The 16,203-nt window shown below is 41.3% G+C and overlaps 3 protein-coding genes across 3 annotated transcripts; all 3 read right to left on the bottom strand.

Annotated features, from left to right (window-relative positions):
- Nucleotides 1–2,409: 2,409 nt before the first annotated feature.
- On the bottom strand, nt 2,410–3,848 carry LOC130737014 (uncharacterized). Its single transcript, XM_057588785.1, has 2 exons — nt 3,218–3,848; nt 2,410–3,131 (listed from the first exon to the last, which is right to left on the bottom strand). Exons 1-2 carry the CDS (start codon nt 3,846–3,848, stop codon nt 2,410–2,412), a joined length of 1,353 nt encoding a protein of 450 aa, XP_057444768.1.
- Nucleotides 3,849–9,790: 5,942 nt separating this feature from the next.
- LOC130737015 (uncharacterized) lies at nt 9,791–11,301 on the bottom strand. The gene is made up of 2 exons (XM_057588786.1): nt 10,599–11,301; nt 9,791–10,512 (listed from the first exon to the last, which is right to left on the bottom strand). Exons 1-2 carry the CDS (start codon nt 11,299–11,301, stop codon nt 9,791–9,793), a joined length of 1,425 nt encoding a protein of 474 aa, XP_057444769.1.
- A 231-nt stretch (nt 11,302–11,532) lies between these two features.
- Nucleotides 11,533–15,141, bottom strand: LOC130737016 (uncharacterized). Its single transcript, XM_057588787.1, has 4 exons — nt 14,744–15,141; nt 14,493–14,650; nt 12,729–14,381; nt 11,533–12,545 (listed from the first exon to the last, which is right to left on the bottom strand). Exons 1-4 carry the CDS (start codon nt 15,139–15,141, stop codon nt 11,533–11,535), a joined length of 3,222 nt encoding a protein of 1,073 aa, XP_057444770.1.
- Between the last annotated feature and the right edge of the window lie 1,062 nt (nt 15,142–16,203).

A 16,203-nucleotide genomic window follows, 5' to 3' on the forward strand; every position in this document is an offset into this window, starting at 1 on the left:
AGTTCATCTACCTTCATGCTTCCAATGTCTTGAGCTTCCTCAATTGCAGTGACCTTCATAGCAAACTTCTTGGGCAGAGATCTCAGAATTTTTCTTACCAGTTTTTCATCAGACATAGGTTCTCCCAAGGCAAAGGATGAGTTGGCCAGATCACGTACACGCATATGAAACTCTGAAATTGTCTCTTCTTCTGTCATCCTCAAGTTTTCAAACTGAGTGGTAAGCATTTGAAGTCTAGACATCCTCACTCTAGCAGTTCCTTCATGTGCAGTCTTCAGAATATCCCAGGCTTCCTTTGCAACAGTACATGTGTTGATGAGTCTGAACATGTTTTTGTCAACACCATTAAAGATCGCATTCAAGGCTTTAGAGTTTCCCATAGCAGCTTCATCTTCTTCCTTTGTCCATTCTTCCTCTGGTTTCTCAGTGGTTGCACCGGAGCTTCCTTCAGTTGATTCCTTTGTTGGATGCTTCCAGCCTTTGACAATAGCTTTCCAAGTCTTGCTGTCAATTGACTTGAGAAATGCAGTCATACGCACTTTCCAATAGTCATAGTTAGTACCATCCAGAATGGGTGGCCTATTGACTGATCCTCCCTCCTTGTTGTCCATGAGAACTGAATCTATCTCCCTGGAGCTCACCCAACAGAACAGGGTGCCTGCTCTGATGCCAATTGAAATTCTGGTTCCCGTATGGCAAATGTCCTACGCGATGCTTAGGCAATTGCCTCAACAACTGAACAACAGTAAACAACAATAATCTAAAGAACACAAAGCACAACACCAAAGTTGGTAACCCAGTTCGGTGAAACTTCACCTACGTCTGGAGGGTTTGCACCCAAAGAAAGGAAATCCACTATCTCAAGATATAGGAACTACAGACACTCATGAACACCACAGTTCATAGTTCTTTTCCTAATCTACCCAGTGTTTTTCTACTTAGTGTATCGACCTAAGTATGAGAGCCCCTCTCACTTTCTCTCAATCACTGCCACAGTGATTGGTAAGAACAATAACAATCAGAGTTATATCACTCAAGAACACAGAACATAACCTTGCCTTATAGAATCAATGAGCAAGGTTAGTTCACAAAGAACACAAGGACAAAGAACAACTCACAAATAACAATCCTAAAACACTTGATATTCTTCTCTCAAAGCTTCGGTACATCTTCACGTTTTAGGTCTTCATATTTATAGGCTTCAGCAGCAGTAGTGGCGGCACTAGGGTTTTTGCATGGGCTGAAGCAACAGGTCCAACAAATCAGAATGCAATCTCCCTTAATGTAGATTGCGTTCACAATAGAATCACCATTAATACAATAGAAACAAATCTCCAATCAAAGATTGCTTCAACAAATAAACCAGCCCACATTAAATAGCCAAGATACAGCTACTTAATCCGTAAATATCCACAATTAATATACTTCCGGATTTCCAGGGCACACAACAACACTTCAGGTCAAGGACCGATGTCCTGTGCTACACAAAGGCAGATGTCACAGCATCTGCTTCGACATCAGGTTGTTTTGGACAAAATGCAAGACAACCAAAAGTGACAACAATCTCCCCCTTTGTCAAATTTTGTCTAAAACAACTTGAACATCTTGAGTAACTGAGAAGATACACAAACCTCCCCCTTAGCAGCGGAACTCCCCCTCAAATGGTGCAGCCCACAACACACAAACACCTAGCACACCAATGATAACTTCTTGATGCACACAATGGCAGAATAACTAGTAGGCAACTAGTAACAAGTAACATCAGACGCTAACTAGCAGTAGCAACAACTTGGAGAACAATCAACATAACTTGTCTTCAACAGAAACAGACAGTACATAACTAATCACCTTGAGTTCTTGAGTGTAGTCTTCAGATCAGATCAGATTAGTACAGACCATAGCAACAAACACTAACTACTCCCCCTTTTTTGCACAAATTTGCAAAGGGTGTCCAAAATACAGTCAAACAATAAAAACAAACACAAACAGCATAAAATGCAACAAGATCTAATCATCAGAACTAGATTCCTCCCCCTCAGTTTCTTCACCACTCTCTTCAGATCCTTCCTCCTCAGCAGGATTTGTATCAGCAGCATTTGCAGCAATTGCTTCACCTTCCTGAGCTTCTTCCTCTTGCAACTTCAACAACAGCTCATCCACCTTGATTTTCCTAGCAGAACTCACAATGATGGTCTTCTGAAGAGCCTTAGAAACAGCCTGCAATTCATCAATGATTGCCCTTCTGCTAGACTTATTCACTGAAGCAGAGGCAAATGTCCTGCTGGATGGCACAGCAATGTCTGGGACATGTGGCCCAGAAAACAGGCGATGATCTAAAGTGATTGGAGCACCCTTAGGCATAGCCTCTTCATCATCCCTAACAATCCTGGGATGCTGCTGCAGAATGATCTATGTGATAAGAGAAGGAAAAGACACAGGCAACTTCACAGCACATGTTTCTGCATGCTTTAAGGTCTGTTCAAAAACAAAAGTACCAAAATCAATAGGAGCCATAGTACCAATCTTGTAAATTAACCTGGCAAGGATGGTAGAGATGGCAGAAGTATGTTGGGTAGGCACCCAATTCACAGCCCCAATCCTATTGAGGATTGCATATTTCACACTCAGATTCCCAGTGGGCAAGAGCTTCTTCTTGGGCCATTTCTGAACTAGGCCAACAGTCAATTCCTTGGCAATCACATCCAAGGATGGTTCTTCAGCAGTCACAACAGCAACACTTCTACCAAGTGCTTTATTGATCACTTCAGGGGAAAATTTCACACATTTTTCCCTTACATACACTTTCTTGTACTCCGCACTTTCAGGAAGTCCTACTTCCACAGACAAATTCACCACAAATTCCTTCACCAGCTTCTCATAGCATCTCCCAACTTGGAGAACAATCTTTGTCAGCCCAGCCTTCTCAATCAGGACCATAACCTCCTTGCATTCTATCACATCAGGCCCAACCTCTCTTTCAAGAGCAAATCTCCTTTGATAGACATATTTCCACTTCAAAACATTTTCTTCAGAGTGAAAAGAGACATTGTCAAGAGGGGCTGCAGGTACATTCTTTGGAATGCGTCTTCCAGCAAACTTCTTCTTCTCAGCAGGCACGATGTCTGGGACATCTGCTTCAACATCTGACTCAGACTCAGAAATCACAACAGGAGCTTTCTTCTTTCTCTCCCCTTACTCTTCACAACCTTTTCCTTACCTTTACCTTTCACATCCACTTGCCTTGACTTGTAAGTGGCAGGAGTGGATTTTGTCTTCTTTTGTGGGGCTGACGAAGGGGTTTCAGACACAGAGGCCCTTCTTTTTCTTTTCAATCTTGCAGCAACACTTTCAGAAAAGGTTGCTGTCATAGGAACATCATCATCATCATCAGAACCATCATCATCAGAGATGGTCTGAACAGGGACTTGACTGGGAATATCAGAATGGGTTTCCTCAGAGGATACACCCTTCTTGGAAGATGAAGGAGACACAGCAGTTGCAGTGGGAATGACTTCTTCTGCAATCACATCCTCAACATCAGGATTTTCAGAAATTGGGGTTTCAAGAGAGACATCAACGTCCTGTGGTGCAGATGCCTCAACATCGGGCCCATCATTGTGATCGGAACCCATTGAGGTTTCTTCTTCGTTGATACTTGCAGGAGCATCATGAAAGGGTTCTTCTTCGTCAGAGGGAACATCTTCAAGAATGACAGGAGTGGAATCCTCTTCAGGAGCCTTTGATTTGTACAACTTCCTTGTTGGTGTTCGCCCTTTCTTCCTTGAGTAGGATAGTGGTTTCTCATTCTTGGATGAAGTGGTTTCTGAGGACCCACTTTTCAGACCCATGAATCGCACACCATACTTGTTGGTGACACAGCCTTGGCATCTCCGGAATCATTCTTTCCTGAGGACTGAGACATTGTGAAAGTAATCGAGACAGAACAAGGCAAACAGAGAACAATGGAGAGAAACACAGAGATTCTTGTAAACAGAAACACAAGAGAATGATAGGTGAAGACAAAATGCCCGTTGAGATAGGTAGTTATAGGGCAGTTGCTTGAAGAGATGGTAACTTCTCTGCTGACATCACAACGGCAGTTAATGATGTTTAAATGAAAACTAGCCGTTAACATCATTTTGTGCGCTGATTGCTATAGGCTTTCACTTAAGCAAATTCCAAGACTTCCTCTTAACTTCTCAAATGTGCATGCATCAAGGGGTTTTGTGAAAATATCAGCCAACTGCTTCTCAGTAGTCACATGCTCCAAAGTGATTATCTTGTCTTCAACTAAATCCCGGATAAAATGATGTCGAATGTCAATGTGTTTAGTCCTGCTATGCTGAATTGGATTTTTGGAAATATTAATAGCACTGAGATTGTCACAGTACAATGCCATGGCATCCTGTTCAACATCATATTCCTTGAGCATTTGTTTCATCCACATTAACTGGGTACAACTACTTCCTGCTGCAATGTATTCAGCTTCTGCTGTAGATAAGGAAACACAATTCTGCTTTTTGCTAAACCATGAGATCAGGTTATTTCCAAGAAAGAAACATCCTCCTGATGTACTTTTTCTATCATCAGCACTTCTGAACTGGTCCAGTTCTTCTTGCATTGCATTAATCCAGTATTCATCAGTCAAAGCCTCATTGACATTTTTGGGTTCCAGTTTGGATATGAAGCAAGCATGAGCAATGAAGTTTCTGGATCTAGTAATGACTCCTTCATGAAGATCACCTATGATGTTTTCTTGTGGATGTATCTTCTGAATCCTAATTGAGGGAGCTTTGTTAGAAGTAGCCATCTTATCATCTTGAACAGTTTCACATGATTCAGGCTCGATGTTCAGGTCATCTGCTGGCACATCTGCACCTTCAGTAACATCTTCATCTTCTACCAACACATTTTCCTGTGCTTCACTTGGCTGATCATCTACAATCACATTGAATGATTCCATCATGGTCTTTGTGCGAAGATTATACACCCTGTAAGCACTACTATTAGTAGAATATCCCATGAATAAGCCCACATCACTCTTAGGATCTAGCTTTCTTCTTTGTTCTCGATCAGCAAGTACATAACACTTACTTCCAAACACATGAAAATACTTTACTGTAGGTTTTCTTCCCTTCCATAATTCATACTGAGTAGCTGATGTTCCTGCTCTAATTGTGACTCTGTTATGTATATAGCAAGAAGTATTCATGGCTTCACCCCAGAACTGATAGGGAATCTTCTTAGCATGTAGCATTACTCTAGCTGATTCCTGCAGTGTCCTATTCTTCCTCTCAACTACACCATTTTGTTGTGGTGTGATTGGTGCAGAGAACTCATGACTTATACCTTCTGATCCACAGAACTCAGAGAACTTGGAGTTTTCAAATTCCTTACCATGATCACTCCTAATCCTTACAATGGCACTGCCCTTTTCATTTTGAAGTTTTAGACAAAGATTCTTGAAGATCTCAAATGTGTCAGATTTTTCTCTGATGAAGTCCACCCAGGTGTACCTAGAAAAGTCATCAACACAAACAAATACATACCTCTTTCCTCCTAGACTTTCAACCTGCATAGGGCCCATGAGATCCATGTGTAAGAGCTCAAGTAACTTTGTTGTAGTCTGATGCTGGAGCATCTTGTGTGACATCTTGGTTTGTTTGCCTATCTGACATTCACCACACACTCTTCCTTCACCAAGCTTTAGCTTAGGCAGTCCTCTGATAGCTTCTTCAGTGATGACTTTCTGCATACTCTTGAGATTAAGATGGCCCAGTCTTTGATGCCAGAGATTTAACTCATCTTCCTTTGATAACAAGCATCTTGAGAAATGAGACTTCTCTTCTGAGATCCACATGTAGCAATTATCCTTGGATCTGACCCCCCTCATTACTACTTCTTCATCATCTTTAGTGACAACACATTCTGTTTTGCTAAATTTCACATCAAGTCCTTTATCACAGAGTTGGCTTATGCTGATTAGATTGGCTGTCAGTCCTTTCACAAGCAACACATCAGTTAGATTAGGTGATTCATAACCCACAAGCCTACCAATTCCTTTGATTTTTCCTTTAGCTCCATCTCCAAAGGTGACATAGCTGCTGGTGTGTCCCCTGATGTTTTCCAAATAGCTCTTGTCTCCTGTCATATGTCTCGAGCAACCACTATCAAAATACCATCTTCCCTTGATGAGGCTCTAAAAGAAGTGTGAGCAATCAGACTTGAGACTTCACCCTTGGGTATCCATCTTCTTTTCACTTGAGTGTTCTCAGAGCTTCTTGGCAGACTTGATATTTGAGGATAACCATACAACTTGAAACAGTAAGGCCTTATATGACCATTTCTTCCACAGTAGTGACATCTCCAAGGAGCACTTCTAACATTTCTGTACTGAGTAGTCACATGTTGAGGCACATGCTGAGACATCGGATCTGACATCAGTTTGATGATTGGCTTATTGAACTCAGATTGTTTTACAGCACTCACAAATTTCTTTGGACTCTTATGACCTTCCTTGTTAGCAGTCTTGTAATCAAAACCAATACCCTTCAAGCTTCTCCCTTGTTTGCTTGTTTCCTTGAGAATCTCATCAAGCATATCTGAACCATTATTCAGCATCCTAAGGGATTTGTGTGTGGTTTCAAGCTTGTTTTTCAAAGAAGCTATTTCATCTTCCAACTCAGCATTAATCTTCATGAGTTTCACCTTTTCAAGAGTATCAATATCTTCAAGCTTTGACTTCCAGTCATTGAGTTCATCTTTTAGTTTCCTGCCAATCTCACATAGCTTCTCATTTTGAGTAGTTAATTGCTTTATCTCGCTTTCTTGCTCTCTCACATGCTCACATGCTTCCTTCCACTTGTTATGTAGTAACCTGTAGGTTTCAGCCAATTCTTCATCAGTTATTTCCTCATCACTAGAATCAGATTCATCAATTGTTCCAGAGAAGGCTGTAACTTTGTTGGCAGTAATCTCATCTTCCTCATCAGTGTCTTCATCTGACCATGTCACCACCATGCCTTTCTTCTGCTTTTTCAGATAGGTAGCACACTCTGTTCTGATGTGACCATATCCTTCACATTCATGACACTGTACTCCTTTAGTCTGACCAGACTTCTCATCTTCTCTTGCCTTCCTTTGAAAATTTGCAGATCTTGGGTTGTCGAACCTCATGTCCTGGACATTAGTCTTCGATTTCTTATCAATCTTTCTTAAGGCTCTGTTGAACTTCCTTCCAAGAAGAGCCAGAGCTTCAGAGAGATTTCCACTATCACACTCAAGATCATCATCCTCATCAGTATTTGACACAAAAGCAATGCTCTTATTCTTCTTCTCAGTCTTGTCAAAAGTCAACTCAAACGTTTGCAAAGATCCAATAAGTTCATCTACCTTCATGCTTCCAATGTCTTGAGCTTCCTCAATTGCAGTGACCTTCATAGCAAACTTCTTGGGCAGAGATCTCAGAATTTTTCTTACCAGTTTTTCATCAGACATAGGTTCTCCCAAGGCAAAGGATGAGTTGGCCAGATCACGTACACGCATATGAAACTCTGAAATTGTCTCTTCTTCTGTCATCCTCAAGTTTTCAAACTGAGTGGTAAGCATTTGAAGTCTAGACATCCTCACTCTAGCAGTTCCTTCATGTGCAGTCTTCAGAATATCCCAGGCTTCCTTTGCAACAGTACATGTGTTGATGAGTCTGAACATGTTTTTGTCAACACCATTAAAGATCGCATTCAAGGCTTTAGAGTTTCCCATAGCAGCTTCATCTTCTTCCTTTGTCCATTCTTCCTCTGGTTTCTCAGTGGTTGCACCGGAGCTTCCTTCAGTTGATTCCTTTGTTGGATGCTTCCAGCCTTTGACAATAGCTTTCCAAGTCTTGCTGTCAATTGACTTGAGAAATGCAGTCATACGCACTTTCCAATAGTCATAGTTAGTACCATCCAGAATGGGTGGCCTATTGACTGATCCTCCCTCCTTGTTGTCCATGAGAACTGAATCTATCTCCCTGGAGCTCACCCAACAGATCAGGGTGCCTGCTCTGATGCCAATTGAAATTCTGGTTCCCGTATGGCAAATGTCCTACGCGATGCTTAGGCAATTGCCTCAACAACTGAACAACAGTAAACAACAATAATCTAAAGAACACAAAGCACAACACCAAAGTTGGTAACCCAGTTCGGTGAAACTTCACCTACGTCTGGAGGGTTTGCACCCAAAGAAAGGAAATCCACTATCTCAAGATATAGGAACTACAGACACTCATGAACACCACAGTTCATAGTTCTTTTCCTAATCTACCCAGTGTTTTTCTACTTAGTGTATCGACCTAAGTATGAGAGCCCCTCTCACTTTCTCTCAATCACTGCCACAGTGATTGGTAAGAACAATAACAATCAGAGTTATATCACTCAAGAACACAGAACATAACCTTGCCTTATAGAATCAATGAGCAAGGTTAGTTCACAAAGAACACAAGGACAAAGAACAACTCACAAATAACAATCCTAAAACACTTGATATTCTTCTCTCAAAGCTTCGGTACATCTTCACGTTTTAGGTCTTCATATTTATAGGCTTCAGCAGCAGTAGTGGCGGCACTAGGGTTTTTGCATGGGCTGAAGCAACAGGTCCAACAAATCAGAATGCAATCTCCCTTAATGTAGATTGCGTTCACAATAGAATCACCATTAATACAATAGAAACAAATCTCCAATCAAAGATTGCTTCAACAAATAAACCAGCCCACATTAAATAGCCAAGATACAGCTACTTAATCCGTAAATATCCACAATTAATATACTTCCGGATTTCCAGGGCACACAACAACACTTCAGGTCAAGGACCGATGTCCTGTGCTACACAAAGGCAGATGTCACAGCATCTGCTTCGACATTAGGTTGTTTTGGACAAAATGCAAGACAACCAAAAGTGACAACAATCTCCCCCTTTGCCAAATTTTGTCTAAAACAACTTGAACATCTTGAGTAACTGAGAAGATACACAAACCTCCCCCTTAGCAGCGGAACTCCCCCTCAAATGGTGCAGCCCACAACACACAAACACCTAGCACACCAATGATAACTTCTTGATGCACACAATGGCAGAATAACTAGTAGGCAACTAGTAACAAGTAACATCAGACGCTAACTAGCAGTAGCAACAACTTGGAGAACAATCAACATAACTTGTCTTCAACAGAAACAGACAGTACATAACTAATCACCTTGAGTTCTTGAGTGTAGTCTTCAGATCAGATCAGATTAGTACAGACCATAGCAACAAACACTAACTACTCCCCCTTTTTAGCACAAATTTGCAAAGGGTGTCCAAAATACAGTCAAACAATAAAAACAAACACAAACAGCAGAAAATGCAACAAGATCTAATCATCAGAACTAGATTCCTCCCCCTCAGTTTCTTCACCACTCTCTTCAGATCCTTCCTCCTCAGCAGGATTTGTATCAGCAGCATTTGCAGCAATTGCTTCACCTTCCTGAGCTTCTTCCTCTTGCAACTTCAACAACAGCTCATCCACCTTGATTTTCCTAGCAGAACTCACAATGATGGTCTCCTGAAGAGCCTTAGAAACAGCCTGCAATTCATCAATGATTGCCCTTCTGCTAGACTTATTCACTGAAGCAGAGGCAAATGTCCTGTTGGATGGCACAGCAATGTCTGGGACATGTGGCCCAGAAAACAGGCGATGATCCAAAGTGATTGGAGCACCCTTAGGCATAGCCTCTTCATCATCCCTAACAATCCTGGGATGCTGCTGCAGAATGATCTATGTGATAAGAGAAGGAAAAGACACAGGCAACTTCACAGCACATGTTTCTGCATGCTTTAAGGTCTGTTCAAAAACAAAAGTACCAAAATCAATAGGAGCCATAGTACCAATCTTGTAAATTAACCTGGCAAGGATGGTAGAGATGGCAGAAGTATGTTGGGTAGGCACCCAATTCACAGCCCCAATCCTATTGAGGATTGCATATTTCACACTCAGATTCCCAGTGGGCAAGAGCTTCTTCTTGGGCCATTTCTGAACTAGGCCAACAGTCAATTCCTTGGCAATCACATCCAAGGATGGTTCTTCAGCAGTCACAACAGCAACACTTCTACCAAGTGCTTTATTGATCACTTCAGGGGAAAATTTCACACATTTTTCCCTTACATACACTTTCTTGTACTCCGCACTTTCAGGAAGTCCTACTTCCACAGACAAATTCACCACAAATTCCTTCACCAGCTTCTCATAGCATCTCCCAACTTGGAGAACAATCTTTGTCAGCCCAGCCTTCTCAATCAGGACCATAACCTCCTTGCATTCTATCACATCAGGCCCAACCTCTCTTTCAAGAGCAAATCTCCTTTGATAGACATATTTCCACTTCAAAACATTTTCTTCAGAGTGAAAAAAGACATTGTCAAGAGGGGCTGCAGGTACATTCTTTGGAATGCGTCTTCCAGCAAACTTCTTCTTCTCAGCAGGCATGATGTCTGGGACATCTGCTTCAACATCTGACTCAGACTCAGAAATCACAACAGGAGCTTTCTTCTTTCTCTCCCCTTACTCTTCACAACCTTTTCCTTACCTTTACCTTTCACATCCACTTGCCTTGACTTGTAAGTGGCAGGAGTGGATTTTGTCTTCTTTTGTGGGGCTGACGAAGGGGTTTCAGACACAGAGGCCCTTCTTTTTCTTTTCAATCTTGCAGCAACACTTTCAGAAAAGGTTGCTGTCATAGGAACATCATCATCATCATCAGAACCATCATCATCAGAGATGGTCTGAACAGGGACTTGACTGGGAATATCAGAATGGGTTTCCTCAGAGGATACACCCTTCTTGGAAGATGAAGGAGACACAGCAGTTGCAGTGGGAATGACTTCTTCTGCAATCACATCCTCAACATCAGGATTTTCAGAAATTGGGGTTTCAAGAGAGACATCAACGTCCTGTGGTGCAGATGCCTCAACATCGGGCCCATCATTGTGATCGGAACCCATTGAGGTTTCTTCTTCGTTGATACTTGCAGGAGCATCATGAAAGGGTTCTTCTTCGTCAGAGGGAACATCTTCAAGAATGACAGGAGTGGAATCCTCTTCAGGAGCCTTTGATTTGTACAACTTCCTTGTTGGTGTTCGCCCTTTCTTCCTTGAGTAGGATAGTGGTTTCTCATTCTTGGATGAAGTGGTTTCTGAGGACCCACTTTTCAGACCCATGAATCGCACACCATACTTGTTCGTGACAGCCTTGGCATCTCCGGAATCATTCTTTCCTGAGGATTGAGACATTGTGAAAGTAATCGAGACAGAACAAGGCAAACAGAGAACAATGGAGAGAAACACAGAGATTCTTGTAAACAGAAACACAAGAGAATGATAGGTGAAGACAAAATGCCCGTTGAGATAGGTAGTTATAGGGCAGTTGCTTGAAGAGATGGTAACTTCTCTGCTGACATCACAACGGCAGTTAATGATGTTTAAATGAAAACTAGCCGTTAACATCATTTTGTGCGCTGATTGCTATAGGCTTTCACTTAAGCAAATTCCAAGACTTCCTCTTAACTTCTCAAATGTGCATGCATCAAGGGGTTTTGTGAAAATATCAGCCAACTGCTTCTCAGTAGTCACATGCTCCAAAGTGATTATCTTGTCTTCAACTAAATCTCGGATAAAATGATGTCGAATGTCAATGTGTTTAGTCCTGCTATGCTGAATTGGATTTTTGGAAATATTAATAGCACTGAGATTGTCACAGTACAATGCCATGGCATCCTGTTCAACATCATATTCCTTGAGCATTTGTTTCATCCACATTAACTGGGTACAACTACTTCCTGCTGCAATGTATTCAGCTTCTGCTGTAGATAAGGAAACACAATTCTGCTTTTTGCTAAACCATGAGATCAGGTTATTTCCAAGAAAGAAACATCCTCCTGATGTACTTTTTCTATCATCAGCACTTCTGAACTGGTCCAGTTCTTCTTGCATTGCATTAATCCAGTATTCATCAGTCAAAGCCTCATTGACATTTTTGGGTTCCAGTTTGGATATGAAGCAAGCATGAGCAATGAAGTTTCTGGATCTAGTAATGACTCCTTCATGAAGATCACCTATGATGTTTTCTTGTGGATGTATCTTCTGAATCCTAATTGAGGGAGCTTTGTTAGAAGTAGCCATCTTATCATCTTGAACAGTTTCGCATGATTCAGGCTCGATGTTCAGGTCATCTGCTGGCACATCTGCACCTTCAGTAACATCTTCATCTTCTACCAACACATTTTCCTGTGCTTCACTTGGCTGATCATCTACAATCACATTGAATGATTCCATCATGGTCTTTGTGCGAAGATTATACACCCTGTAAGCACTACTATTAGTAGAATATCCCATGAATAAGCCCACATCACTCTTAGGATCTAGCTTTCTTCTTTGTTCTCGATCAGCAAGTACATAACACTTACTTCCAAACACATGAAAATACTTTACTGTAGGTTTTCTTCCCTTCCATAATTCATACTGAGTAGCTGATGTTCCTGCTCTAATTGTGACTCTGTTATGTATATAGCAAGAAGTATTCATGGCTTCACCCCAGAACTGATAGGGAATCTTCTTAGCATGTAGCATTACTCTAGCTGATTCCTGCAGTGTCCTATTCTTCCTCTCAACTACACCATTTTGTTGTGGTGTGATTGGTGCAGAGAACTCATGACTTATACCTTCTGATCCACAGAACTCAGAGAACTTGGAGTTTTCAAATTCCTTACCATGATCACTCCTAATCCTTACAATGGCACTGCCCTTTTCATTTTGAAGTTTTAGACAAAGATTCTTGAAGATCTCAAATGTGTCAGATTTTTCTCTGATGAAGTCCACCCAGGTGTACCTAGAAAAGTCATCAACACAAACAAATACATACCTCTTTCCTCCTAGACTTTCAACCTGCATAGGGCCCATGAGATCCATGTGTAAGAGCTCAAGTAACTTTGTTGTAGTCTGATGCTGGAGCATCTTGTGTGACATCTTGGTTTGTTTGCCTATCTGACATTCACCACACACTCTTCCTTCACCAAGCTTTAGCTTAGGCAGTCCTCTGATAGCTTCTTCAGTGATGACTTTCTGCATACTCTTGAGATTAAGATGGCCCAGTCTTTGATGCCAGAGATTTAACTCATCTTCCTTTGATAACAAGCATCTTGAGAAATGAGACTTCTCTTCTGAGATCCACATGTAGCAATTATCCTTGGATCTGACCCCCCTCATTACTACTTCTTCATCATCTTTAGTGACAACACATTCTGTTTTGCTAAATTTCACATCAAGTCCTTTATCACAGAGTTGGCTTATGCTGATTAGATTGGCTGTCAGTCCTTTCACAAGCAACACATCAGTTAGATTAGGTGATTCATAACCCACAAGCCTACCAATTCCTTTGATTTTTCCTTTAGCTCCATCTCCAAAGGTGACATAGCTGCTGGTGTGTCCCCTGATGTTTTCCAAATAGCTCTTGTCTCCTGTCATATGTCTCGAGAAACCACTATCAAAATACCAATCTTCCCTTGATGAGACTCTAAAAGAAGTGTGAGCAATCAGACTTGAGACTTCACCCTTGGGTATCCATCTTCTTTTCACTTGAGTGTTCTCAGAGCTTCTTGGCAGACTTGATATTTGAGGATAACCATACAACTTGAAACAGTAAGGCCTTATATGACCATTTCTTCCACAGTAGTGACATCTCCAAGGAGCACTTCTAACATTTCTGTACTGAGTAGTCACATGTTGAGGCACATGCTGAGACATCGGATCTGACATCAGTTTGATGATTGGCTTATTGAACTCAGATTGTTTTACAGCACTCACAAATTTCTTTGGACTCTTATGACCTTCCTTGTTAGCAGTCTTGTAATCAAAACCAATACCCTTCAAGCTTCTCCCTTGTTTGCGTGTTTCCTTGAGAATCTCATCAAGCATATCTGAACCATTATTCAGCATCCTAAGGGATTTGTGTGTGGTTTCAAGCTTGTTTTTCAAAGAAGCTATTTCATCTTCCAACTCAGCATTAATCTTCATGAGTTTCACCTTTTCAAGAGTATCAATATCTTCAAGCTTTGACTTCCAGTCATTGAGTTCATCTTTTAGTTTCCTGCCAATCTCACATAGCTTCTCATTTTGAGTAGTTAATTGCTTTATCTCGCTTTCTTGCTCTCTCACATGCTCACATGCTTCCTTCCACTTGTTATGTAGTAACCTATAGGTTTCAGCCAATTCTTCATCAGTTATTTCCTCATCACTAGAATCAGATTCATCAATTGTTCCAGAGAAGGCTGTAACTTTGTTGGCAGTAATCTCATCTTCCTCATCAGTGTCTTCATCTGACCATGTCACCACCATGCCTTTCTTCTGCTTTTTCAGATAGGTAGCACACTCTGTTCTGATGTGACCATATCCTTCACATTCATGACACTGTACTCCTTTAGTCTGACCAGACTTCTCATCTTCTCTTGCCTTCCTTTGAAAATTTGCAGATCTTGGGTTGTCGAACCTCATGTCCTGGACATTAGTCTTCGATTTCTTATCAATCTTTCTTAAGGCTCTGTTGAACTTCCTTCCAAGAAGAGCCAGAGCTTCAGAGAGATTTCCACTATCACACTCAAGATCATCATCCTCATCAGTGTTTGACACAAAAGCAATGCTCTTATTCTTCTTCTCAGTCTTGTCAAAAGTCAACTCAAACGTTTGCAAAGATCCAATAAGTTCATCTACCTTCATGCTTCCAATGTCTTGAGCTTCCTCAATTGCAGTGACCTTCATAGCAAACTTCTTGGGCAGAGATCTCAGAATTTTTCTTACCAGTTTTTCATCAGACATAGGTTCTCCCAAGGCAAAGGATGAGTTGGCCAGATCACGTACACGCATATGAAACTCTGAAATTGTCTCTTCTTCTGTCATCCTCAAGTTTTCAAACTGAGTGGTAAGCATTTGAAGTCTAGACATCCTCACTCTAGCAGTTCCTTCATGTGCAGTCTTCAGAATATCCCAGGCTTCCTTTGCAACAGTACATGTGTTGATGAGTCTGAACATGTTTTTGTCAACACCATTAAAGATCGCATTCAAGGCTTTAGAGTTTCCCATAGCAGCTTCATCTTCTTCCTTTGTCCATTCTTCCTCTGGTTTCTCAGTGGTTGCACCGGAGCTTCCTTCAGTTGATTCCTTTGTTGGATGCTTCCAGCCTTTGACAATAGCTTTCCAAGTCTTGCTGTCAATTGACTTGAGAAATGCAGTCATACGCACTTTCCAATAGTCATAGTTAGTACCATCCAGAATGGGTGGCCTATTGACTGATCCTCCCTCCTTGTTGTCCATGAGAACTGAATCTATCTCCCTGGAGCTCACCCAACAGAACAGGGTGCCTGCTCTGATGCCAATTGAAATTCTGGTTCCCGTATGGCAAATGTCCTACGCGATGCTTAGGCAATTGCCTCAACAACTGAACAACAGTAAACAACAATAATCTAAAGAACACAAAGCACAACACCAAAGTTGGTAACCCAGTTCGGTGAAACTTCACCTACGTCTTGAGGGTTTGCACCCAAAGAAAGGAAATCCACTATCTCAAGATATAGGAACTACAGACACTCATGAACACCACAGTTCATAGTTCTTTTCCTAATCTACCCAGTGTTTTTCTACTTAGTGTATCGACCTAAGTATGAGAGCCCCTCTCACTTTCTCTCAATCACTGCCACAGTGATTGGTAAGAACAATAACAATCAGAGTTATATCACTCAAGAACACAGAACATAACCTTGCCTTATAGAATCAATGAGCAAGGTTAGTTCACAAAGAACACAAGGACAAAGAACAACTCACAAATAACAATCCTAAAACACTTGATATTCTTCTCTCAAAGCTTCGGTACATCTTCACGTTTTAGGTCTTCATATTTATAGGCTTCAGCAGCAGTAGTGGCGGCACTAGGGTTTTTGCATGGGCTGAAGCAACAGGTCCAACAAATCAGAATGCAATCTCCCTTAATGTAGATTGCGTTCACAATAGAATCACCATTAATACAATAGAAACAAATCTCCAATCAAAGATTGCTTCAACAAATAAACCAGCCCACATTAAATAGCCAAGATACAGCTACTTAATCCGTAAATATCCACAATTAATATACTTCCGGATTTCCAGGGC

The sequence above is a fragment of the Lotus japonicus genome, chromosome 2 (genome assembly GCF_012489685.1).
Source record: "Lotus japonicus ecotype B-129 chromosome 2, LjGifu_v1.2".
NCBI classification, from domain to species: Eukaryota; Viridiplantae; Streptophyta; class Magnoliopsida; order Fabales; family Fabaceae; genus Lotus; species Lotus japonicus.

Excerpts from the sequence above, each read along its gene's own strand:
- LOC130737015 (XM_057588786.1), bottom strand. The coding sequence starts at position 11,301 with ATGTCTCAATCCTCAGGAAAGAATGATTCCGGAGATGCCAAGGCTGTC. Across the intron at positions 10,513-10,598 it reads AGTGGATGTGAAAGGTAAAG|ATGTCCCAGACATCATGCCT; the intron begins GTAAGGAAAAGG and ends ATGTTGAAGCAG.
- LOC130737016 (XM_057588787.1), bottom strand. The coding sequence starts at position 15,141 with ATGGGAAACTCTAAAGCCTTGAATGCGATCTTTAATGGTGTTGACAAA. Across the intron at positions 14,382-14,492 it reads AAGAGAAGATGAGAAGTCTG|ATGAAGACACTGATGAGGAA; the intron begins GTCAGACTAAAG and ends TGACATGGTCAG. Across the intron at positions 12,546-12,728 it reads TGAGTTCTGTGGATCAGAAG|GAACATCAGCTACTCAGTAT; the intron begins GTATAAGTCATG and ends CAATTAGAGCAG.
- LOC130737014 (XM_057588785.1), bottom strand. The coding sequence starts at position 3,848 with ATGGGTCTGAAAAGTGGGTCCTCAGAAACCACTTCATCCAAGAATGAG. Across the intron at positions 3,132-3,217 it reads AGTGGATGTGAAAGGTAAAG|ATGTCCCAGACATCGTGCCT; the intron begins GTAAGGAAAAGG and ends ATGTTGAAGCAG.